Here is a 25,687-nt window from a genome sequence, read left to right as displayed (position 1 = left end):
GACTCCCATGTTAGTAAGCTTGTTGATGTCATATAGGTCTTTGAAGCTCTCTTAATAGTTTTCATTTTTTTCCCTTTCTGTTCAAGACTGGATAATCTTAATCAACTTGCCTTTATACTTGTTGATTTTTTTTTCTAATTCTCATCTGCAGTTAAGACCTTGTAATGACTTTTTCATTTCAGAGGTTGAACTTTGTAACTTTCGAATTTCTGTTTGGTTCATCTTGTATTATTTGTATTTCCTTATTGGTATTCTTTGGTGAGACAGCATTCTCATACCTTCTCATATTTCCTTTAATTCTTTAGACATGATTTCCTTTAGTTCTTTAAATATATTTATAGTGACTTAAAATAATTTAAAATCTTTGACTCATAAATTCAGAATGTGAGCTTCCTCCTGGATTGTTTGTATTCAATGCCATATTCCTTGAGTTTGGGATATACTGTCCTTTTTTCTTTGTATGCATTGTATTTTTGTTATTGTTATTGAAATAATATTGTAGCAACTCTGGAAATCAGAATTCCACTCCCTTCTGGGCTTGTTATTTTTACTGTTTGTTTTTTTTAATGATTTTCCTGGATTACTTCTATAAAGTCTGTATTATTTGTCCATGCAATCACTGAAGCCTCTGCTCAGTTTAGTGGTAACTAATGATTTGATAGAGATTTCTTTAGATGCCTGGAACCAAGTATCCTAACCTTTGCTGAGGGGCTGTGGGTATGAACGTATGGGCAGGAGGATGTCTTCAGTGCTCAAGCAAGTAGTTTACAAACCTTAGCCTTTAATTGCTGCTTGAATATTGTGTCAAGGTTGGGTAGAGATGAGAGACTAGGCTTTTTAGGGCTTTCCCTGACATGAGGCCATTCCTGCACATGTGCCTGACCATCTAGAGTACCAGGAATATGTTGGAGGCTTTCAAGACCCTGTGAATATATTATTTCCCAGTTTTTCTTTTCAAAGTGTTTTGGTCAGCCTCTTGTTAATTCCAGTTGGCTAGGCTGCTGCACATAGCTGTAATGTTGCTACTAGTAGTTTTCAGCAAATGCCCTGGTACTAAGGTTGTTTATAAGAGCAATCTCTGAGTCAGGTTAAATAAAGCAAACCCATAGAAATGGAGCTTTTCAGCAAGCGTCCTGATGTATCAGGTATTGATAATTCACCAGAGTGCGGACCTAGGGGAGGACCACACTGCTCGCTCTCCTCCAGTTGCTGCTGGGCTACTGTTTTTCACAGATATGATGCTCTTGGTTTTCAAAGTTTCCACAAAGTTGCATGGAGGGAATGGAACTAGGGCAAGTTGAAATGCCACAGAGTTCACTGTTTTTACCAAGTCAGCCTGTTTCTCAGATAAATTCTTCTCGAGTTGTCACAAAACTACTTAATTTCCAGATCTAAAAAAATTTGATTTTGAAAAGTTCTACCAGTATTATATTTGCTTATGGAGGAGTGGATTTTTGGAGGTCCTTAGTCTGCTGTTCCAGAAGTGCTTGGCCCTGGAATTCATTTTTGTTGAAAGTGAGCAATAGAGGTGTAATTTTATTTTATTCCATGTTTTATAGCCAGTTATTCCAGTGTACTTATTGAATACTCCTTCTTTTCCCAAAGATTTGAAATGCCTTTTCTATTATTAATATAGGCCAGCCATTCTTTTACTCAGTAGATACTTCTTGAAAGCTTATTCTGTGCCAGGTACTGCTCTGATATATTCATAGGTGTGTTTTGATACTCTATTTTCTTTTCTATTGATCTATTTGATCATTTCCGTTCCAATATCATACTAGTTTTGATACGTTTTGTTTTGTACTTTGACTAGAGTTTTAGAATAAGTAGGAGACATGTTCCAGTGAGTTGATTTTTTTTTTTTTGAAAGTGTTGTTGCTGGTCTTATACATTTTGTTATATATTATTTAGCAATCACTTTATTATATTCTCTAAGAAAATCATAATGAAATTTTAATTATGATTACATTCAACTTACAAATTAATTGGGGGTTTATTTTAATATTTTGTAAGCTTTCTGTTTTCTTCTGGTTTATTTCATTGCCTGTAAATAATTCCTATAGCTATAGGTTTTTTTAGACATTTTTCTATTCCTCAGTAAAGAAAAATGTTAAATTCATGACATTATAGCACATCATTTTCCAAAGTATATCCTAAGAAGTACTGAATCCTCTGGATTAATAATGATGAAATGCCTTTGGTAATACAGGATTAAACAAAGCTAAACCAGGTCTTTATTAAGACTTTTTAAAGCTTTTACATGTTGTTTATTTATTTGACTTCAGAATAATTTTGTTCAAGGCCTGTATTATACCAGTGCTCTGGTATATATATATGAGTATGAATATGAATAATATCATGAAATGCTATTATGGGATATTTTTCAACTTGTAGAAAAAATTCCCCACTTAATGGATTACAATATATAGTGAATTCTTGTTGTTCCATAATGTGAATGGCCAGAAAGCTCAAATAAACTACTTTTTTCATCATAATAAATACTGATAATACAGTTCACAATATATCCTACATGCCTATTATAGAAAGTTGAATTATGATCTCTATATAATACAGTTATTTCAGTTTTTAATGATTTTAAGTCAGCCATGAACAATACTAATTTGAAAGTAGTCGCATTACTGTATGTTTACTTAATGTATAGTTATTCTCATTAATCAATTCATTAATTTTACCATTTTAAAGCGAAAGGCCTAACAGGGATGTTTATCAGTCTAGCCTGAAGTTTTGGGGAAGATTTTTTTGCTCTATTTTTGCCTGTTAGCATCAGCTTAACATGACATTAAAATATTAGACTTATTTTTCAGTTTATAAGTTTTGATTATTAATTTGCTTCAGTGAAGCTAGTGTTATCCTGCTATAAACAGCTCATTATTTTTTTAGACTTAAGCTAGTTTTTTTTTTTCTTACAAATACATTAAATCAGATTTTAAAAACCTGGCCACTGCAGTTGCATATAGAAATGAAAATTAAGAATTAAATGGTTCTTTTCATTATTTATTGTCATTCATAGTACTCTGATTTTGTTACTTTGTTTAAATTATATTTTATTTTTCTGTTTATGATAATAGACTTAAAGTTGCATGTTGTGAGTTTTAGTATTTGCTGCTGCTAAGTCACTTCAGTCGTGTCCGACTCTGTGCAACCCCATAGATGGCAGCCCACCAGGCTCCCCCGTCCCTGGGATTCTCCAGGCAAGAACACTGGAGTGGGTTGCCATTTCCTTCTCCAATGCTTGCATGAAAGTGAAAAGTGAAAGGGCAGTTGCTCAGTCGTGTCCCACCCTTAGCATGGACTGCAGCCCACCAGGCTCCTCCATCCATGGGATTTTCCAGGCAAGAGTACTGGGGTGGGGTGCCACTGCCTTCTCCGAGTTTTAATATTTAAATTTTTAAAATAGCTTTCTGTGTTGGAAAGAGGCATCCTACTTTTTGTCCCAGTTCTACCTTAGCTTTGTTATTTATTGATAAGTAGACATTTAAAACCAATTACCCTTTCTATCAGAGTTGATTCTGAGTGATCATTTTTGTACGTCCCCTTTTTCTTTAGATACTGCCCTTGGTGCATTAGCAAGAGTCCTGAGGGAAGACTGGAAACAAAGTGTTGAGTTAGCTACAAACATAATATACATCTTTTTTTGCTTTTCCAGGTAAGTGTAAAAATTAGGAAATAAAAGTTCTAATATCTCTCTCTCTCTGTGTGTCATTGCTTTAAATAGTAGATCACTAGTGTTCTCAGTCTCCATATGTGTCTAACAGTGCTCTGCCTCTCAACTTCTATTTTCCATTCTCTGTCCCCTTTGTTGTTCTGTCTTTCTTTCAGTCTACATTCATCAAGCATGTGCATGTGCAGTAGGATAATATAATGGTATAAATTTTAAGAGTTATGGGCTTTGGAAATAGACTCGCTGAATTTGAATCCAAATCCTGCTGTTTTAACCTCTGTGGTCTTAGTTACATAACTTAACCTTTCTATGCTCAGTTTCCACATTTGTAATTTTGGAAAGTAATAGTAGCAGCCTCTTCAGATAGGTATTAGAAAAAAGCTTGACCTAGAGTAAGTGCCAGTAAGTGTTATTGTTTTATATATAGTTGACCCTTGAACAGCAGGGGGTTGAACTGCACAGGTCCACTAAAGTAGTAGTTTTTTTCACTAAATATGTACCACCATACTATATGAAGGTACTAGTTGAATTTGTGCAGAACCACCAATATGGAGAACCCACTATAAGTTACATGTACATTTTTGATGACACAGAGGGTTGACCACCCCAGTCATTGCCTGATTCAAGAGTCAGCTGTCTTTGTGTATATCCACTATATATGTTTGCAGGTGTGTTCCTGTTATGTATTCATGTATATCATTTATAGACATTTATTCTTTAGAAGGATGTTTATTGAGGCAATGTGAAAAGTTTCTGACTTTTCAGAAATTCAAGGGAATTTTTTGCCTCTGTTCTAAAAATGTGCCAGCATTAGCAAAATAAAAATTTACTGAATAAGTACTCGATTGAGTAAAGTGCCTAGGAAACATATAAAACCTGATTGTTAATACTTAACTAGTTTATTTCCTAGCATAAATAATAGTACTGTTATATTATTGGTTTTGTCGGTGGTAGTCTGAAATTTTATTTTGAGGATATCTAAACTCGATGGATGTGAGTCTGAGTGAACTCCGGGAGTTGGTGATGGACAGGGAGACCTGGCGTGCTGCGATTCATGGGGTCGCAAAGAGTCGGGCACGACTGAGCGACTGAATTGAACTGAACCTGAAATAGTTCAAATGGTGGTTAGTTGCAAAAACTCATTTTGTTCAATTTTTAACTTAAAAATTACTTCATTTCAAGTAAAGATTGTATTTTAAAATATATTTAAAGTAATCTCAAAATTTCAAGTCTTCCTAGTATACTCTGGGTATGTTCATTTATTAAAATATGTCTGTAAAGTCTGTTTTACATTGTTTGTACAGTGTTTATCCAAAACAGATTTCCTGAAGCCTCAAAATGTATTCCTTTAAATACATACTAAAAACTCTTCTTTAAAGCTTTTCTCAGTTTCATGGACTTATCACTCACTATAAAATTGGAGCTCTGTGTATGAATATCATTGATCATGAATTAAAAAGACATGAGCTTTGGCAAGAAGAACTTTCTAAGAAGAAGAAAGCTGATATCCTTTGAAGCAGCATTTCACTCCACTGCTGTTGCCTGTGAGCTTTGGATAGAGGGGATTTTGTTTTGTCACTCACATTACTTGGAAAAATGCAATAGTGTATTGAAGGTTAAGATGAAGATTGAAATTAACAGAATGAATATATTTTCACATACAGTTTTGATCTTTTTTTAACTTTGATTAGGTGATAAGCTAGAGGAATAAATGATTGTTGTCCTGGATAACTGAATTTGTGAGTTTCTAAGTGGCTGTGCTATTATGTTCCCTAAGACCATTTAGTAAGCTGAAGTCTGGCTCACCACTGTTGGCCTGTGTAGTTCCCTCTTTGAAATAAGGTAGCTTTGATTGGAATGAGTGTGACTTTGGTGAAGAACATAGTTTTAAATTCTATTTTTCTAATTAAGTACAAAAATTATTTTTAAAAATACATACAGATTTGAGATGCCTGTAGAATCATAGAACCCATGAAAGAAACCTTAATGTTCTCTGCAGCTTCCTTACCAATGGATTATTAGTCTCTTCTTTGACATGTCACTGCTTATTCTTTAACTCATTCTGTGCTTTGGTATTCTACTCATTATAATGCTCTTTTGCCTAGTGTACCAAAGTCTACTTCCCAATAACTTCTATTCTTTGATTCTAGTCTTGCAAACTGAAGCAATATAGAATAAGGATATTCTCTTCAATATCCCATTTCTTATATTTAAAGATACTGATCATATTTCCTCTACAACTGTAATTCTTTTTTTTTACAACTGTAATTTTTAATTGGAGGCCCAGACTTATTCATATGTGTCTTCATATGATATGTTTTGCAGATGAACAAGCTATATTGGTCACTTTCTTTTGAACCCAAAATTTATTGATCTCTTTTAAAAAATAAAAATATTGTTTTTGTTGTGCCCAATATCTCATGTTTTTACCTCCCCTTGGTGAGATCCCCAAATCACTATAAAAATACACACACACACACAGAGATTTGACTTTTCTTAATTAGGATCTTTACAAGTTTAGAAATTTTCTGTGTGTGCTCTAAGTTTCTGACATCTAGATTGGTATTGACTTAACCCATGTGGATAACTTAATAATCCTAGAGGCCGTAGGTAATTTCTTGAGTCCCAAGTTTACTGAATGTACCTAAAATTTCCAAAAATTGAGGGGGAAACTGTTGTCATGCAAGTAGCGTTCAACAAAGGGGATGCTTTTGAATGCTTGGGTATCCTGAAGTCATACTGCAGTAACTGGTTATTTCTGCAGGTGTGCAGGGAACTGTTTGGGGTTATAAGATATAATTTTAAAATGTTTTTCTCTTGCTTTGGGATATTTTATTTTTGTATGTAGTCTGAAGAGGGTGCTAACAAGCTTTAGATCTAATCAGCATCCTTTGAATATACTAGACATCTGTCTGAAGTAGAATTCACTATCCTTATCAACTAAACCATTCTTTAAGCCTGTAACCTTTTTGGTTCATGGACCCAGTTTTTAATCTGGTGAAAGTTAGAGACTTGTGCACATTTGTAAAATGCATGCAATTTTTAAGGATTTATGTATTTGGTGAAGCCTAAACATGTGTTTACCCAAGGTCTGCAAGCACATCCTTGAACCCTAGGTTAAGAAGTTCTATTCTAACACAGTTATTGTGCAGAGAAGAATATTTTAATTAAACTCTTGGTTGCAGAAAATAACTGGGTAAAATTGCACATAAAATTTAATAGTTTTTCATAGTGTTTTTCAGTAGGTTTACTTTGCTTCATTGAATATGGATGATCCTTAACTTGTTTACTTGATGAAGACCCTGAAAACCAAACCTTGAGAAAAGATTATGAAAAAACATTTAAAAAATACCAGGGGCTTGTGGTAAAACAGGAACAACTGTTACGAGGTATGAATACCTAAGCAATGAGAATGCAACAGAGTGCTTACTGTACATTTAGTTTGTTTTATGTTTGTCAGATGAATAAAGCTAATGTCAGAATAATTGAAAAGTCTGTGAATCTTAATGTGCTACAAAATCTTGTCTTTAGCACTGATATTAATGTTTTAAATTTCACTCCACTATCTTTCCACTGAAAGGCCCCATTTAGTTCTTAAATGTATAAATTACATTCTTGAAATTGTTTTGATCAGAAAGGGTTTTTTAATCCAATGTGTGACCTTTTCAGTAATAAGAATCAATAAGAATCTTCTTATATGGTGACAATTTTGTCACTTTCTTAGGAAACTGATGTAAAACTTTTCAAGATATATCTCTTTAATAAAAAATAGTCTCCTCTTTCTAGGGTTTGCTGAGAGATTTAACAGTTTAATAATATGATTTCTCAGCCATTGATAAGATGCAAAATCTTATATCATTTATAAGAAATTACTCCTTTGTAGCTGACTGTTGGTTTTTCACCCAGCTTTTATTGAGATATAATTGACATAAAACAAATATTGTATAAGTTTAAGGTATACAGTGTAATGGTTTAATACAAGTATATATAGCAAAATGTTCACCACGATAAGATTACTTAAAAATTCCTTCATCTCACATAATTACCATTCTGTTGTTGTTATGGTGAGAACAGTTAACATCTACTGTCATAGATGTTATACCATTCAAGTACACAATACATTATCTTTACCTGGGGTCACCATGTTATATATTAGGTCCCAGAACTTACTCATCTTATAATTGAAAGTTTGATTTCTTTGAATACCATCTCCATTTCTGCCACAATACAGCTTCTGGTAACCATCAGTTTACTTGTTTTTGTGAAGTCAAAGTTTTTCCATTCCACATAAAAGCATATAAGTGAGAACCTACAGTGTATGTCTTCCCCTGTCTGACTTATTTCACTTAGCATGATGCCCTCAAGGTCCAACTTTGTTGACTCAAATAATCAGAATATCATCCCTTTTTAGTAACAAATAATATCCTATTCTGTATATATATGTTACATATAACATATGTAAGTAATCACAGTATATATTTCATATATATTATCAGTTCAGTTCCGTTGCTCAATCGTGTCTGACTCTCTGTGACATGGACTGTAGCACGCCAGGCTTCCCTGTCCATCACCAACTCGCTGAGCTGCTCAGACTCATGTTCATCGAGTTGATGATGCCATACAGCCATCTCCTCCTCTGTCATCCCCTTCTCCTCCTGCCTTCAGTCTTTCCCAGCATCAGGGTCTTTTCCAAGGAGTCAGCTGTTTGCCTCAGGTGGCCAAAGTGTTGGAGTTTCGGCTTCAAGCATTAGTCCTTCCAATGAATATTCAGAACTGATTTCCTTTGGGATTGACTGGTTTGAACTCCTTGTAGTTCAGAGAACTCTCAAAAGTCTTCTCCAACAGCACAGTTCAAAAGCATCAATTCTCTGGTGCTCAGATTTCTTTATGGAATATATATTATATTTTATATAAATGTGTATTTCACATCAACTCTATCCATTCATCTATCTATAGACACTAGGGTCACTTCCATATTTCAACTGTTAGGAATAACGCTGGAGTAACATGGGAGTGCAAATCTGTCTTTGAGATCATGCTTTTATTTCCTTTGGATGTATACTCAGAAGTAGGATTGCTGGATCATATTGTAGGTCTGTTTTTAACTTTTTGATGAACACCATATTGTTTTCCAGAGTGACTGAACCCAATTTATGTTCCTTTCAACAGTATACCAAGGGTTCACTCTTGTCTACATGTTGGCAGCATTTATCTGTTGTCTTTTTGATAATAGCCATTCTGACAGGTTTGAGGTGTTATCTCAGTGTAGTATTGATTTCATTTGCTTGATGATTAGTAATGTTAAGCGTTTTTCATGTGTCTGTTGGCCATCTGTATGTGTTCTTCGGAAAAATTTCTATTCAAATCCTCTGCCCATTTTTTAATTGAGTTTGATTTTTTGATGTTTAGCTGTGTGTGATATGTTTGGGATATTAACCTCTTATCAGATATGTCATTTGTAAATATTTTCTCTCATTCAGTAGGCTGCCTTTTCATTTTGTTAATAATAGTATCCAATGGTGTGTAAAAGTTTTTTAGTTTGATGTAGTCAGATTTGTTTGCTTTTACTTTTGTTTCCCTTACCTTCAGAGACATATTCAAAAAATTACTGTTGAGGTTGACGTTATAGAGCATCTTGCCTATGTTTTCTTCTAGGAGTTTTATGGTTTCAGGTCTTATATTTAAGCCTTTAATCTATTTTGAGTTTATGTATATGGTGTGAAAAAGTAGTCCAGTTTGATTCTTTTACATGTAACTGTCTAGTTTCCCTAACACTATTTACTGAAAAAGCCATCTTTAGCACTTGTATATTCTTGCCTTCATTGTCATAGATTGACAATTATTGTTGCACTCTCTGTTCTGTTCCATTGATCTGTGTGTCTGTGTTTTGTACTATACCATACTGTTCTGATTACTGTAACTTTGTAGTATAGTTAGGAATCAGTGCAATGTCTCCAACTTTGTTCTTTGTCAAGATTGTTTTCACTGTGGTCTTTGTGTTTCCATATGCATATGTGTTTAAAATTGTATTTTATTGTTGGAGTGATCCGTGTATCATTATGTCATGTCCTCCTTTGTTTCTAGTTATACTCTTTGGCTTAAAGTATATTTATCTGATATAAGTATTGCTCCTCCATTTTTCTTTTTGTTAACATTTTCATGGAATAGCTTTTTCCATCCTCTCACTTTCAGTCAGTTTGTGGCTTTAGATCTGAACTGATTCTCTTGTAGGCAGCATGTGTATAGGTCTTGTTTTTGTATCCAGTCAGCCACTGCATGCCTTGATTGGAGCTTTTAGTTCATTTGCACTTAAAGTAATTATTGATAGGTATGTAAGTGGCTCAGTGGTAAAGAATCCACCTGCCGATGCAAGAGAAGTAGGTTCAGTTCCTGGGTCTGGAAGATACCCTGGAGAAGGAAATGGCAACCCACTCCAGGATTCTTGCCTGAAGAATGCCAAAGACAGAAGAGCCTGGCAAACTACAGTCCGTAAAGTCACAAAGAGTCAGACACAACTCAGCAACTGAGCATTCACATACATACTTTTTGCCATTTTTTTGTTTTGACTAGTTTAATTATATTGTGCTTTGGTGTAGCTGGGCTTCCCTTATAGCTCAGTTGGTAAAGAATCTGCATGCAATGTGGGAGACCTGGATTCAATCCCTGGGTTGGGAAGATCTGCTGTAGAAGGGAAAGGCTACCCACTTCTAGTATTCTGGCCTGGACAATTCCATGGACTGTATAGTCCAAGGGGTCTCAAAGAGTCAGACATGACTGAGTCAGTTTCACTTTCACTTTCATGTAGCTTTCTTCATGTTTCTTATTCTTGGATTTCACTGACCTTATGGGAATGTGGATTTATGTTTTTTATCAAATATGAAAAATTACCAATTATTATTTAATCAGGGACTCCAATTACAGTTATATTAGGTCACTTGAAGTTGGTTCCATAGTTCATTGATATCTTTACATTTTTGCTGTTGTTGTTTTTCTTTGTGTGTTTAATTTTGGATAGTTTTTAGTTTTGTCTTTAATTTCAGTGATCTTTTCTTCTCCAGTCTCTAAACTACTGTTAATTCAGTTTAGTATACAAATCTCAGGCATTGCAGTTTTCATTGCTAGACATTTGATTTAACTTTATGTATATCTTCCGTGTCTCTACTTAACTTTTAGAATATTTGTAATACAGTTGTATGACTTTCAGTATTCCTGTTCCGTCATTCTAACTGTGGTGTCAGTTCTGGGATACTTTCAACTGGGTGATTTTTCTTCCCCGTATAGATTGTGTTTTCTTGCCTTTTAAAAAATAATTAGTTAATTAATTAATTTGACTGTGCTGGGTCTTAGTTGTGATTCACGTGATAGTTGGGGCATTCAGGATCTAGGTCCCTGATCAGGGATTGAACAGATGCCCCCAGGATTGGGAGCTCAAAATCTGAACCATTGGATCACCAGGGAAGTCCCTCCTGCTTTTTTTGAATGGTTAATAATCTTTGATTGGAGGCAGGACTATGTGAAATTTTCATTGTTAGGTGATGAATATTATTTTATTCCTATAAATATTTGTGAGCTTTATTTTGAGGCATAGATTACTTGGAAACAGTTTAATCCTTTTGCTCTTGCTCTTAAGATTTGTTAGTTTGGACATGAGTGGCATTTAGTCTAAAACTAATTATTCCATACTACTGGGGCAAGACCCATATGAATATGAAGAATAGTTTCAGTGCAGTTCAGTCGCTCAGTCGTGTCCAACTCTTTGCAACCCCACGAATTGCAGCACAGCAGGCCTCCCTGTCCATCACCAACTCCCAGAGTTCACTCAAACTCACGTCCATCGAGTCAGTGATGCCATCCAGCCATCTCAATCCTCTGTCGTCCCCTTCTCCTCCTGCCCCCAATCCCTCCCAGCATCAGAGTCTTTTCCAATGAGTCAATTCTTTGCATGAGGTGGCCAAAGTACTAGAGTTTCAGCTTTAGCATCATTCCTTCCAAAGAACACCCAGGACTGATCTCTTTTAGAATGAACTGGTTGGATCTCCTTGCAGTCCAAGGGACTCTTAAGAGTCTTCTCCAACACCACAGTTCAAAAGCATCAATTCTTTGGCGCTCAGCCTTCTTCACAGTCCAACTCTCACATCCATACGTGACTACTGGAAAAACCATAGCCTTGCCTAGATGGACCTTTGTTGGCAAAGTAATGTCTCTGCTTTTTAATATGCTATCTAGGTTGGTCATAACTTTCCTTCCAAGGAGTAAGCGTCTTTTAGGATCCTTAAATTGAGGCTCTCCAGGTGGCAGTAGTGATAAGGAACCCACCTGCCAATGCAGGACATATAAGAGAGGCTAGTTCAGTCCTCGGGTTGGGAAGAGTCCCCTGGAGGAGGGCATGACAACCCAGTCCAGTATTCTTGCCTGAAGAATCCTGTGGACAGAGGAGCCAGGTGGACTACAGAGTTGGACATGACTGAAGTGACTTAGCATGTACATCCTTAAATTCAGCTCTGGCTATACTGTACATTTTTTTTTAACACAGCAGCCCTTGTGTGTTGAAATTTTACCTTGTTTTCCACATGTATAAAATTATTTTTCTCTATTTTCCTGTTTATTATTTTCTAATATGTACCTTTAATTGACATTTGATTACCATGAAACTTTTAGTTTCAAAAAGGTAGGAATCATTGTCCTATTTTGGTTATTGTGTCTTTATCAACATCATAAAAATACTATCATATATATGCTTTATTTATTATAGCATATATGTCAGTGTTAATAATTTTCTAATGAATAGCTAGTTAAAATCTTCAAGATAACATTATCTTCTTAGAACTACATCTGTCACTTTAGTGAGTAGAAATGGTTTATTAAATTGTTGATTCAACGTGCTATTTATTTAACTCTTGTTTATTTTATTTTTCCAGTTGCTCTTTATTTGCTTCTGAATCTTGCTGAGGATACACGTACAGAGCTGAAGATGAGGAACAAGAACATAGTTCACATGCTGGTGAAGGCTCTTGATCGGGACAATTTTGAGCTGCTTATTCTAGTTGTGTCATTTTTAAAGAAACTCAGCATTTTTATGGAGAATAAAAATGACATGGTAACTTATGTTGAAACAGTCTATGTTCACCATTTTCAAGTTAGAATATTTTGATAAAAAGTAAACACATTATCCCCCGATTAAGATAATTCTGAATAAAAAAATTTACAATAGCAGTAATTCACTTAAGTAACTTCATTAGGAAATATATTTCTTATTAGTTAATAATCCAGATAATTGAAATTTTCTGAATAGACTATTTTCCTAATATATTATACAGAATGAATCTTTCCACATTAAACATAATATATAGAAAGTCATTTTAACTTTACATTGTGATTCAGTCATCTGGCCTTATTATTTTCCCTTAAGCTCTTTTTTCTCCTGCTTTTCTGGAATTAGTGTGTAGCAGCAGCAGCAGCAGCAGCAGCAGCAGTAGCAGTATAGTTTAGCCCAGCCTCTTCCTCATTTATTGTTCCAGTTGGTAGCTGCAGCCTGTTGATTCTGCTTGATAGATCCCTTGAGGCTGTCTCTTCATTCTGTTCCCAGAGCCATTGTTTTAGTTAATGCCCTCTTTATTTGTACCATCTTCATTTCTTTTTGTATCATTATAGTAGGTTCCCATTTGCCATCTTATATTGTATTGATGCAGTTATTTTTGATAAATGGTACAAAGTGATCATATATTATTTCTCCAGCTTAAAAGTATATGTAATACAGAAAGATGTAAAGATGGAATAGGGAATTCTCTGGTGGTCCAGTGGCTGGGACTCTGCACTTCATTGCAGGGGTGCAGTTCAATCCCTGGTTGGGAAACCTAAGATCCCACATGCCACAAGGCACAACAAAAAAGTAAATAAATAAAGACAGAATAAAAATTATCTGCTTTTTTCTGTGTCATTAAAGAGTCTTTGTAAGAACGATGTTATTGTTAAAGAGATCATACAATAACCATACCTTGCCTTCAGATGCTGAAGTTGCTTATGCTTTTAGCTATTATAAATAAGACTTCAGTGGACACATTTGTACATGCATTTTTGTCTATATTCTGTTTGTTTTCTTAGGATAGATTTCTAGGAGTGAAACTATTGGGTCATTGGCTTTAACTTGATTGGAAACTTTTAGAACTATATGCTATTACAAGTCATTAGGTGACTGTGTATTATCAGTATAAGTGGATTCTCTTTCAGATAGTCTAAATATATAGTATTTCTACCTGTTTTTTTCCTCTTCTTTTAAAATCTAATGAGCTAGGAAATAACTTATGCTTATTGAATGACATGGTGTGCTCTTTGAACACCTGAGACTAATTAGGTTTATTAAATGCCTTGAATTCTGATACTTGAAATACATGAAATTTTATTTTACCAAAAAATATTTAGTATGCATCATTTTCATCATTAGTTTTGATGATTGTTGAAGATCACTGTGTCTGATACTGTTTTAGGATTGCATTTACTTAAATTAATCAAAAACATGTTTTTTGTTTTCGTTGATCTTATATTCTAGAAGAATATGACATGGTGATATATTAATATATACTCCTGAGTATAGTTAGAGTGTGGCTAAGTATTTGTTTCCCCTTGCTGTAAGTTGAAATATATTCTTCCATTTATGTGTTTGCAATAAGTTCACCTTTAACAAGTGTGCACAATTCACATTGATTTGCCATAAGTATGTATCTACTATGCATTGCTTATATTTGTATTTAGATAATACTCTTCTTCTTATGTATTTATTCTGTCAAAAGATGATCTCAGAAACATAATGAAAAATTATTTTCTGGTAAAATAATAGATTCAGAAGATACAATATAAATTATCTTATCAAATGTCACAAATTATTGGGGAGGGGAAACTGAGGATCTGAAAAGGTAATTCATCCAAAGTCATAAGAATAGTTTGATTGGCAAGAATTTTAGTGTACATGATGTGCATTTCATCTTTCATTGTGGAAAATTCATTTTTCCTAAGGGTATTATATAGAATCAGGATTCTTAGAGCTCAACAAGACCTAATATCTATGTCTGCATTTGTAGATTAACTCTTAATTATACAGATGAAGTAGCAGAGAGTTAGAGAGGTTAAATAATTGGCTCAAGGAAACATCTCCAGGATTTGGCTTCCTACTCTTCCTCTCGGCTTCCAAGACAGAATTCATTTTATGTTGCTTCTTGAGATGAAGTATAAGCAATTTTTAAATGTTGGCTTTCAGAAACACTAAAAAATAATTACTTAAATGCTGAAATAAATTTGCTCATAGTGTTTGATAAGCTGTCACTTTGCATAGAACTTTCAATAAAAGTACTAATTAACTAAATTTCATTTTAGAAGCATCAAATTGAGAGGGCATTATTGAGATAAAATTACTAAATTTAGCTTTGGGGATTGGGCTTTTATCAATCAAAAATGTGATTAGAAGACTGTTTATTTGCATAGAAAACCTTTCAATTAATTTTTTAAATTGAGTTTTCATTTTTAATATAAGTACAATATGCTTAAAAGGGACTAAGTCATTCTAGAATTTGAATTTAAGAACAACATAGTGTCTAGCGTTTAACTATATGATTGTCCTACCTGGCACATTTTACATTTCATTCTGTGCAATGGAAATGCTAATTAATTTTAAAAAAGCTCTCCAAGTTACTTTATTAAGTTTTCTATAACAACCAGTGTGTACTGTGGCTTTTTTGAAAGAAAAATATTACTTAGTATAATTAGTAACAGATGAAGCCTGTGGCAATTTTATTTAAAAAGAATGGAAGGGAAGGATAACTGATTTGTTTGTGATATTTTATTATTTATTTAAATAAAGAGTTCATTTTACTGTTGAAATGAACTAATATTAACCTTGCTTTTTGGGGTTATGTATTTTAAGGGAAATTTAGTTTGCATAAAAAGTCTTTCATGTAATGATTTAAATTGAGTTTTAATTTTTTAGTATAAATACAATATGCTTAAAAGGGACTAAGTCATTCTAGAATATGAATTTAAGAACAGAGAGGATATGTATTCCTTGGGTTGCATATCTTCTTATTAATTTTTGAGCCTTGTTTTTGTATTTTGAATATAAGTCTTTTATCAGTTATGTTTTACAAGTATTTACTCCCTTTTATGGTTCATGTTTTTATTTTCCTGTGAGGAGCAAAGGTTTTAATTGTTATTAAATCCAGCATATAAAAAAACTTCAATGGATTATATTTTGGAGTTGTATCTAAGAAATCTTTGCTTAATTTAAGAGCATGGAGATTTTCTTTAAAAAGCTTTGTAGAGTTTGTAGTATTGGTGTTGTTGCTTTTGTTTTAGTCTATGATCCATGCATTTTTAGTTAATTTTACATATGGTACTTACATATGATTAATTAATTGTACATATTAAGTTAATTTTACATATATATCAACATCCATGTTTTGAATATGGATTTCTAATTGCCCTTGCACCATTTGTTGAAGAGACTGTCCTTTCTCCACTAAATTGCCTTTGTACCTTATTGAAATGCCTTTGTACTTTTGTTAAAAATCAATTGCCCCATGTAAGTGTGACTTTATTTTTAGACTCTTTTCTGTTCCATTAATCTGTTTCTACGCTTCTGCTGATGCATGTTTGTCTTGATTACTGTAGCTTTTGTAATAAGTCTTGAAATCAGGTAGAGTGAGGCCTCAAAAGTTGTTGGTGTTTTTCAGAATTTTTCTGGCTACTTCAAATTCTTTATCTTTCCATATATATTTAGAATCAAGTAGTCTATTTTGTTAAAGAAAACAAAATATCTTGAAATCTTGATTGAGACTGAATTGAGTCTATTGGCAGGATACAGTGTGTTAACCGTATTGAAGTTCCCAATCCATGAACATGGTGTAACTCTCCATTTTTTAGGTCTTTCTTGATTTCTTTCATGATTTTGTAGTTTTAAGCACACATATTTTGCACATGTTTTGTTAGATCTATACCTAAGTGTTTTACTATTGTAATGATAGTTGTTAAAAAACAAAGTATCAGTTTTCTGCTGTTGAATGATAGAATATAGATATATAATTTGTATATTGACCTTCTTATGTCTTGAGACATTGCTAAATTCATTTTTTACTTGTGGCTTTTTGACCTACCCACCTCTAGGTTTACTTATTCTGGCATTAGCTATGACAAGTCTACTAATGAGCCCTTTGAAGATTTCCTTCATATGTGTTTTAAAATTTAATTCTTTTGGTGTCATTTTTTCTCTGGGATACTCTGTCCATTCACTTGTGGTTTTCATCTTTTCCAGTAGGGTCTTTAACATATTAATCATAGTTATTTTAAATTCTCTGTCTAGTAATTAGACAAGTCATATCTGAATCTGGTTTTGTTGATGGCCTTATCTTATCAGTGGGTTATTTTCTTGCTCTTTCGGTATCATAATTTTTTGTTGTTGAAAGCTGGATACTATGCGTAGATTAGTGGAGAGTGAGATAAATGATATTTATGTATGGAAATGGTCAGACCTTTTTTTGGTTTTTAATGTTGGGACTTAAGTCATTTTTGTCAGGAGTTTAACTGTTTGGCTACCCTCCAGGCACCATCAGCTTCAAATTCATCTAGCATTATTTTGTCTTTGGTGGAATATTGATTGCCAGAGGATTTTTCTCAGGTGTTCATGTTCCACCCTCTACTTCAGGCTTTTGCAGTATGCCTGTACCTCAAAGAGAATCTTTCTCCTCATTTTAACTCTCCTCCGGTAATATACTGCTGTTGTTTTGTCACTTGGCTTTGTTAATTTGTGCCAGGGGCGGGGAGTGGGAGAGAAGAAACTTTTTCCATTGTTCTAGTTTCAGGCTAGTTTTAGGCTTGTCCTTTGTCCATGATTTTTAGCAGTGGGGCTTCCTAAGTCATACTGTCAACTTCTTTCCTTAGAATTTTTTTTCTATTTGCTTCCCCTTGCTGTAGTGGGTCTTCACCAATGCTTCAGATGTGACAGGATTTGCCATACTTCCCTGAAGCTCAAGTCTTTTGTTTTTTAGGGGAAATAGGAAAAAAAAGATCTGAACAAGATTTTGTGCTTTTTCCCCATTAACAGTAATGCCCCTTTCTTAGGCCCATGCCTCTGTGTGGAAGATTTCTACCATCTTCTGTCCTATCCCTAGTATTTCTTGTGACCCTCTGATAAGGTCCTTGGAAAACAGTTTGCAAGTGGTTGCAAACTCCCTGAGCATCTGTAGCTTCAGAGTTCTGTAGTCTCAGGCTGCTTAACATTTGGCATTTAACTAAGCTATTTGTTTAAAAGTTTTTGTTTAGTGTTCCTACTGAATTCTGTGGTAGCCCTCTTTTTCTTCAGTGCTCTGCTCCATACAAACCAGTGCTCATTAGCCTTATCTCGTTGGGTATGCCTGTTTTCCTTATATTTCAGACCAATTGATTTCCTGGCAGCCTTAGCTCTGATGCTGTTTTGTTTTTTAAGTTGTGATTTTGTATTTGGGTTTTTCTTACAGTTAGAGTAAAAACCACATGCCTTCTCAGTTAAGAAACGTTTGTTGAATGAATAAATAAACCGAAAAAGAACTTATTCACTGTAACCATAGAAGCTGGTAATAGAATTACAGTTCTGTATAGCATGGCAAATACTTGTCACTGGCCTCAGTGGGAATTATTGTGTGACATTAATGACTGAATCCCACAGCCTGCTTGGAAGATTAAGCTGGGAGAATCAAAGTTAGAGAGTCTTTGGAGATGGACTTGTACTTCTTCATGCACAGCTCTAGGATATGACTGCAGTGTGTCCATGGAATATAGATAAACGTCTGAACGAAAAATTGTTAGATTGTCAATTTACCATTAAAAATAATTGTTTACTCCTTGGCATAGAATGAAAGGAAAAAATTATATTGAGGCCTCAGTTATTAATGTGATTTTTATGAGGTCATTGAAAATTTGCCCTAGAGATACCAGAAAGATGGTATAAATAGATGCTTTCAGTTCAGTTCAGTCACTCAGTCATGTCCGACTCTTTGCAACCCCATGGACTGCTTTATGCCAGGCCTCCCTGTCCATCACCAACTCCTGGAGTTTACTCAAACTCATGTCCATTGAGTCGGTGATGCCATCCAACCATCTCATCATCTGTCGTCCCCTTCTCCTCTCTCTTTCAATCTTTCCCAGCATCAGAGTCTTTTCAAATGAGTCAGCTCTTCGCATCAGGTGGCCAAATTATTGAAGCGTCCATGGGGTCATAAAGAGTAGGAGACAACTCAGCACACAGATACACAGATTATCATTGTCTTTGTTAGTGCTGTCTAGCCGCTAAGTTGTGTCCAACTCTTTTGCGACCCCAGGGACTGTAACCCCACTAGGCTCCTCTGTCCATCAGATTTACCAGGCAAGAATACGGAGTGGGTTGCCGTTTCCTTCTCCAGGGGATCTGCCCAACCCAGGGATCAAACTTGCATCTCCTGCTTGGCAGTCAGGTTCTTTACCACAGAGCTACCAGGGAAACCCTATCAATGTGTTTACCAGACAGCAAATTATTACACATTATTTAAACCTTTGTTTTAAATTTAGTGTTTTCTAGGTAGCTTGTCGTTCCTTCCACATTGTTTCTAGAGTACTTTGTACATTCCACATTTATCACATTCCATTTTAATTATTTGTTTAATTTCTCTGCTCTGTTTTTAGACTGGAATCCTTAAAAGCCAAGACAGAATCTTGTTTAATCTAGGACAGGTTCTGGCACTTAAGAGGTGGAGTTTATAATGTGCTTTCAAGAACCCAAAGTAATTTGTCTTCCATTTGATGCTATGAAATAAGAGAAGGAAGAGATGAACTGGAAATATGTATTTTCTCCTCAAAAGTTTGGTTCCAGAGAAGTTTACAGATTAAAATGAGAGTAATAAACACATAGTACTTACACATATTCATAAGGGTGAAAACAATGAAAAGATAATTCTTTGTAATCTTTTTTGTCTTATTGTGTAATAGAGACTGACTGCATTTGTATTATTATTTTCTATAGGTAGAAATGGATATTGTTGAAAAACTGGTAAAAATGATACCTTGTGAGCATGAAGATCTGCTAAATATCACCCTCCGACTTCTTCTAAACCTGTCCTTTGACACAGGACTGAGGAATAAGATGGTACAAGTTGGACTGCTTCCCAAACTCACTGCACTCTTAGGTATGCTTTTTAAAAATTGATAGTGTTGCTTGGAATTTCCAACATCACAGGAAAATCTAAGTCTGTCTTTAAAAGTCTGCTGAAAAGATTGTTATGTATATGTTCTTTGATTAGGTACTTAATTATTAAGAAGAATGAATGAAAAATGACCTGTGCTAGGATTTCCATGGTGGTATAGAATGAAACGAAATAGAAACTTTTAGCTGTTTGACTCTTTACCCCTGTGAAAGTGAAGCCAAAGTGAAAATATACTACCATGGGAGCAAGAAGGAAAAATTACTCTCTCTTCAGCATTTTTTTAAAGTAGATAGATACTCTTTGAGTTCTTATATTTTGCCATACCTTTAAAATACTCATTACCAATACACAAGCCTTTATGGAGCCTTTTTGTCATTAAGTAGAAAAGGTCATTTTTATATAGTGTTAGAAAATATTATATTAGAGGATTCCATTTATACATCATTTTCTTGTAGCTTTTAGCAAGATACCTATATAGCAAAAGTGGATTCAGGAGTTAATGCTTTTGTGCTCAAACATAATGCTTCTCATACATAATGCTTCTTAGCAGAGTATTTAAAAAACCCTTTTTGGTCTATTAAGTGTCCGTCTTTATAGGCACCTGCTCCTCCCCAGCATATGCTTTATGCCTTGTCCGTACTGATCCCCTTACCATCCTCTCAAAAATTCTTTTATGTCCAAGTGCCTGTCCACCTGCCTTTTTCCTTCACCTTGAATGCTACTGCCTTTCTTAACTAGAAAGCAAATTTTCACTCAGCTTTTATAACTGTTTCTTTGTTTAGCAACTGCAGTTTCATTTGTTTGTAGCTTTCTGCATATATTCAAATATTTTAAGTAGTGAAAGAGTTGGAATGATTTAAAATTAAGCTTATTCTTAGTTGTCTAAAATTTGTGAATCTACTTTCTCATTGAATTCATCATTACTTTTTTACAACACTGGAAGTAAAATTTATTGAATGTTTACTTTGCCAGCTATTTGCTTTGTGCTTTGTATATTATCTTGTGGAATCCTCATCTGAGATCTTTACCCATGATTACCGTGGATAAAAGACAAAGCCCAAATTCAAACTCAGGTATATCTGCTGCCAAAGTTGGATTTATTATCTACTATAATAAGCTACTGTGTATAATTATATTAAGTCAACTATGATTAAGTAGATAGGGAGCATTATAATTTAAAATTTCAGTTCTCCATGTCCTTTGGAAAAAAAGTTTTAAGGAAATTTATTTCTTACTTTCTTTTTCTCCGAAAAGGAAATCTTTTAGGCTGTTAGTCAAAGAACATTTGATCCATTGGCCATTCCACAAATATTGCACAGAGCTTTGATTATGCATTTTAGAAGAAACTCTATTGAGGAGCACTCTGAAAAACTGCTTATGGGGAACCAAAGCAATACAACCATTTAGTGAGGAAACAGGAAAACTTTAAAAGTAAAATGGGTGGGACTCGAATTTAATTTATATGATCCTTTTTTATCATAAATTCAGCAGAATTATGTATCAAATATCAGGTTAGATTCTTAATGTATGAAGATGAATGAAAGTCCTTGTCCTGATAATTCATAGTATGTTTGGCTTGTTCAGCATCCAGTCCACTTATTCCTAGGAAACAAATGATTTAAATGAGATTTTTAGGAAATTACTCATAGGATTCTCATTTCATATTTTATTAACAAGTAGTAAATTTTGGCATATATAAGATATTCAATACAAAAAATATTTTTTTAATCTCTCCTGGAGCTCATTTCTGGAGTCAGGATGTCTTATTAGAATTGTTACTCTTCATACTTTTTAAGAATGTTACATTGGGCAAGTTACCCAAACTCTGATTTGGTTTCCTCATCTCTAAAATGAGGATAATAATTAGAACCAATTTAAACTTATTTTGAAGATTAAATGAGCTATTGCATGCAAGGGGCTTAGAATGGTACCTGACACATAGTATTTTCTTAATAAATATTACCTATAATTATTTTATTACCAACATCATCATTGTTATCATTTAATATAAAGTGGACATTCTATAAGCGTTGCTGACTTACCTTTCTGTAAGCACAAATTTCCTTCTTACAGATCACTGTAACAAACAAGGTGGATTATTTATTTTTACTTCCCTGTGATATTATGTTTATTCAGTTTAAGTCATTAAAATGTTGCTAATCTACTAGGCCAGAGCATAATGCTAAACATTGTAGAAAATATTTTTCAATCTATAGACATTTTGAAATTTAAAAGAAAGAATGTGTCCATATTGTTACTTCATTACAAAGTGCCATTTGAGACAGATATTGATAGACTAATCTCTTTAACAAGATGATATTACAAAGGAAGGAAGAATAGAGGCTGTAGAAAGAATTTCAGATAAAATGGTCAATATTACCTAAGGCATAGATGGTGTCAGGTAAATATGAGGAACAATAACTCGAAATATAGTGGGAGATAACGTTGAAAATGGGTTCATATACATTTATGTGATAGTATGAAGATTAAGGCTGTGCTAAGAGTTATACTTAATATAATTGATGATAGTAATCATTACAGGATTTTGAGCTAGTTGGGTCATAATCAGAGTACTGCTCTAGGGAGAATAATCTGGCATTATTCTATAGGATACGCAAAAACTAGAGTCTAAAGATGAGAACAATAGCATGTTGTGGTAGCAGGACAAGTAAAGAAAGCCTCACTTAGGGAAGAGGTGATATGTTAGGTATGAGGCAGAAGGAAAGGGTAAAGAGATACAGCGTCATTGTTCATCATTCAGTCACTCAGTCGCGTCCTACTCTTTGAAACCCCCATGGACTGCAGCACACAGGCTTCCCTATCCTTCACCATCTCCTGCAGTTTGCTCACTCATGTCCATTGAGTCAGTGATGCCATCCACCCATCTCATCCCCTGTCATCCCCTGCTCCTCCTGCCTTCAGTCTTTCAAAGCATCAGGTCTTTTTTAATCAATTGGCTCTTCACAACAGGTGGCCAAAGTATTGGAACTTCAGCATCAGTCCTTCCAATGAATATTGAGGGTTGATTTCCTTTAGGATTGACTAATTTGATCTCCTTGCGGTCCAAGGGATTCTCAAGAGTCTTCTCCAACACCACAGTTCAAAAGCATCAATTCTTTGGCACTCAACCTTCTTTATGGTTCAACTATCACATCCACACATGACTACTGGGAAAACCATAGTTTTGATTATAAAGACCTTTGTTAGCAAACTGATATCTCTGTTTCTTAATATGCTATCTAGGTTTGTCATACTTTTTCTTCCAAGGAGAAAGCATCTTATAATTTCATGGCTGTAGTCACCATCTGCAGTGATTTTGGAGCCCGAGGAAAACTCTGTCACTGTTTCCATTGTTTCCTCATCTATTTGCCATGAAGTGTTGGAACCCGATGTCGAGATCTTAGTGTTTTGAATGTTGAGTTTTAAACCAGCTTTTTCAGTATGTAGTGTACATCTTATGAAATGCCAGGCTGGATGAAGCATAAGTTGGAATCAAGACTGCCAAGAGAAATATCAACAACCTCAGATGTGCAGATGACACCAACCTTAAGGCAGAAAATGAAGGTGATGAGGTGAAAGAGGAGAGTGAAAAAGGTGCCTTAAAACTCATCATTCAAAAAATAAAGATCTTGGCATCCAGTCCCATCACTTCATGGCAAATAAATGGGGAAACAGTGATAGGCTTTATTTTCTTTAGCTCCAGAATCACAGCAGATGGTGACTGCAGCCATGAAATGAAAAGATGCTTGCTTCTTGGAAGAAAAGCTATGACAAGTATAGACAGAGGATTAAAAAACAGACACATTACTTTGCCAACAAAGGTCCATATAGTCAAAGCTATGGTTTTCCCAGTAGTCATGTTTGGATGGGAGAGTTTGACCATAAAAAATCCTGAATGCTGAAGAATTGATGTTTTTGAGCTATGGTGTTGGAGAAGACTCTTGACGGTCCCTTGGACTGCAAGATCAAACCAGTCAATCCTAAAGGAAATCAACCCTGAATATTCATTAGAAGGACTGATGCTGAAGCTGAAGTTCCAGTACTTTGGCCACCTGATGCAAAGAGCCAACTCATTAGAAAAGACCCTGATGCTAGGAAAGATTGAAGGCAGGAGAAGAAGGGGATGACAGATGATGAGATAATTGGATGGCATCACTGACTCAATGGACATGAGTTTGAGCAAGCTCCAGGAGATGGTGAAAAATAAGGAAGCCGGGCATGAGGCAGTCCATGGGCTCTCAAAGAGTCAGACATGACTGAGCAGCTGAACAATAACAACTCTGATTAGAAATTAAATAAGCAGGGTGACACTATACAGTCTTGACTTACTCCTTTCCCCGTTTTGAACCTGTTCATTGTTCCATGTCCACTTCTGACTGATACTTCTTGAGCTGCATGCAGGTTTCTCAGGAGGCAGATAAGGTGGTCTGGTATTCCTATCTCTTGAAGAATTTTCCACAGTTTGTTGTGATCCACATAGTTGAAGGCATTAGCGTAGTCAGTGAAACAGAAGTAGATGTTTTTCTGTAATTCTCTTGCTTTTTCTATGATCCAATGAATATTGGCAATTTGATCTCTGCTTCCTCTGCCTTTTCTAAATCCAACTTGTACATCTGGAAGTCCTTTGTTCACATACTGTTGAAGCCTGGCTTGAAGGATTTTGAGCTTTACCTTACCAGTATGTGAAATGAGTGCAGTTGTGTGGTAGTTAGAACATGCTTTGGCATTACCCTTCTTTAGGATTGGAATGAAAGCTGACCTTTTCCAGTCCTGTGTCCACGGCTCAGTTTTCCAAATTTGCTGACATATTGAGTGCAGCACTTAAACAGCATCATATTTTAGGATTTGTAATAGCTTAGACATATCATAGGTAAACAATGTGACATGGCTGCTGTTTGGATATGGATAATGATAAACTATTCATAAACACTCAATGACTGTTAGAATGTTACTGCTAGGAACAGAAATAGAGAAGTATGAAACAAGTAATTTGAGGGCATCAGTGATAGATTTAATTTCAGACATGTTAAAGATATCTTCAACAAAGATGTTTGATGAACAGATAGAAAAAGGTCTAGTGCTCAGGAGAGTTACAAGATTAAAAAAGAAAAACTTGTCCATTAGATGAATAAAACTGGAGAAAGGACACCAGCAAATGAGATATAACAGTCAGAGAAATATGATTATTTTCAACAAATACATTAAAAACATGTTAAGTTTAGGCTGTTACTGAGAAGCAGTGAAGTCCGTGGACTCGTCATGAAGTAGAAAAATGAAGAAAATGAATAAGAAGAGCAACTGAAAACTTTTTACTTCCTTTTACTCATTCTTTCAAAGTGTTACTTCATTTTCTTTGAAATATTGTTAATTCCTAGGGCATCAGATTTTGCTACACTAGGGAGAGTGAAGAGCTAGTATTATTTTAGCCTTATATTATATAGCTAGAAATTGATGATCTTAAAAGTTTCCCCCTCTGTTTTTGGCTAATCTGTAAAAACTGATTGAAAGCAAAATAATTCTGTTGAGATGTTTACAGTTACCTTGCCTTAGTAACTTCTTGGCTTATCTTTCTGGGTAAGTAGAAGATGACGGCTAAAAAGCATTCCTCATAAAAATATACACAAAATTTTTCTTGTAGAATAAGTTGAAAAATAATATGAAAAGTTATTGTGATTTGGAGAAGGCAATGGCACCCCACTCCAGTACTCTTGCCTGGAAAATCCCATAGACGGAGGAGCCTGGTAGGCTGCAGTCCATGGGGTCACAAAGAGTCGGACATGACTGAGCGACTTCACTTTGACTTTTCACT

At 34.7% G+C, this 25,687-nt stretch overlaps 1 protein-coding gene across 2 annotated transcripts in view; it reads left to right on the top strand.

Moving 5' to 3' along the window:
• Positions 1–25,687, top strand: part of KIFAP3 (kinesin associated protein 3) — a 145,864-nt gene that overhangs the window by 32,960 nt on the left and 87,217 nt on the right. For both annotated transcript variants that reach the window (XM_005690630.2, XM_013970173.2), the window contains exons 6-10: positions 3,568–3,667; positions 5,062–5,186; positions 6,973–7,071; positions 12,601–12,779; positions 19,698–19,860. In XM_005690630.2, the coding sequence (XP_005690687.1) occupies positions 3,568–3,667; positions 5,062–5,186; positions 6,973–7,071; positions 12,601–12,779; positions 19,698–19,860 (666 nt within the window). The remainder of the gene's footprint in view (positions 1–3,567; positions 3,668–5,061; positions 5,187–6,972; positions 7,072–12,600; positions 12,780–19,697; positions 19,861–25,687) is intronic.

This window comes from Capra hircus, chromosome 16, assembly GCF_001704415.2.
Source record: "Capra hircus breed San Clemente chromosome 16, ASM170441v1, whole genome shotgun sequence".
Lineage (NCBI taxonomy): Eukaryota > Metazoa > Chordata > Mammalia > Artiodactyla > Bovidae > Capra > Capra hircus.
The sequence above is the reverse complement of the archived record's forward strand: the minus strand, read 5'-3'. Positions and strand labels throughout refer to the sequence as shown.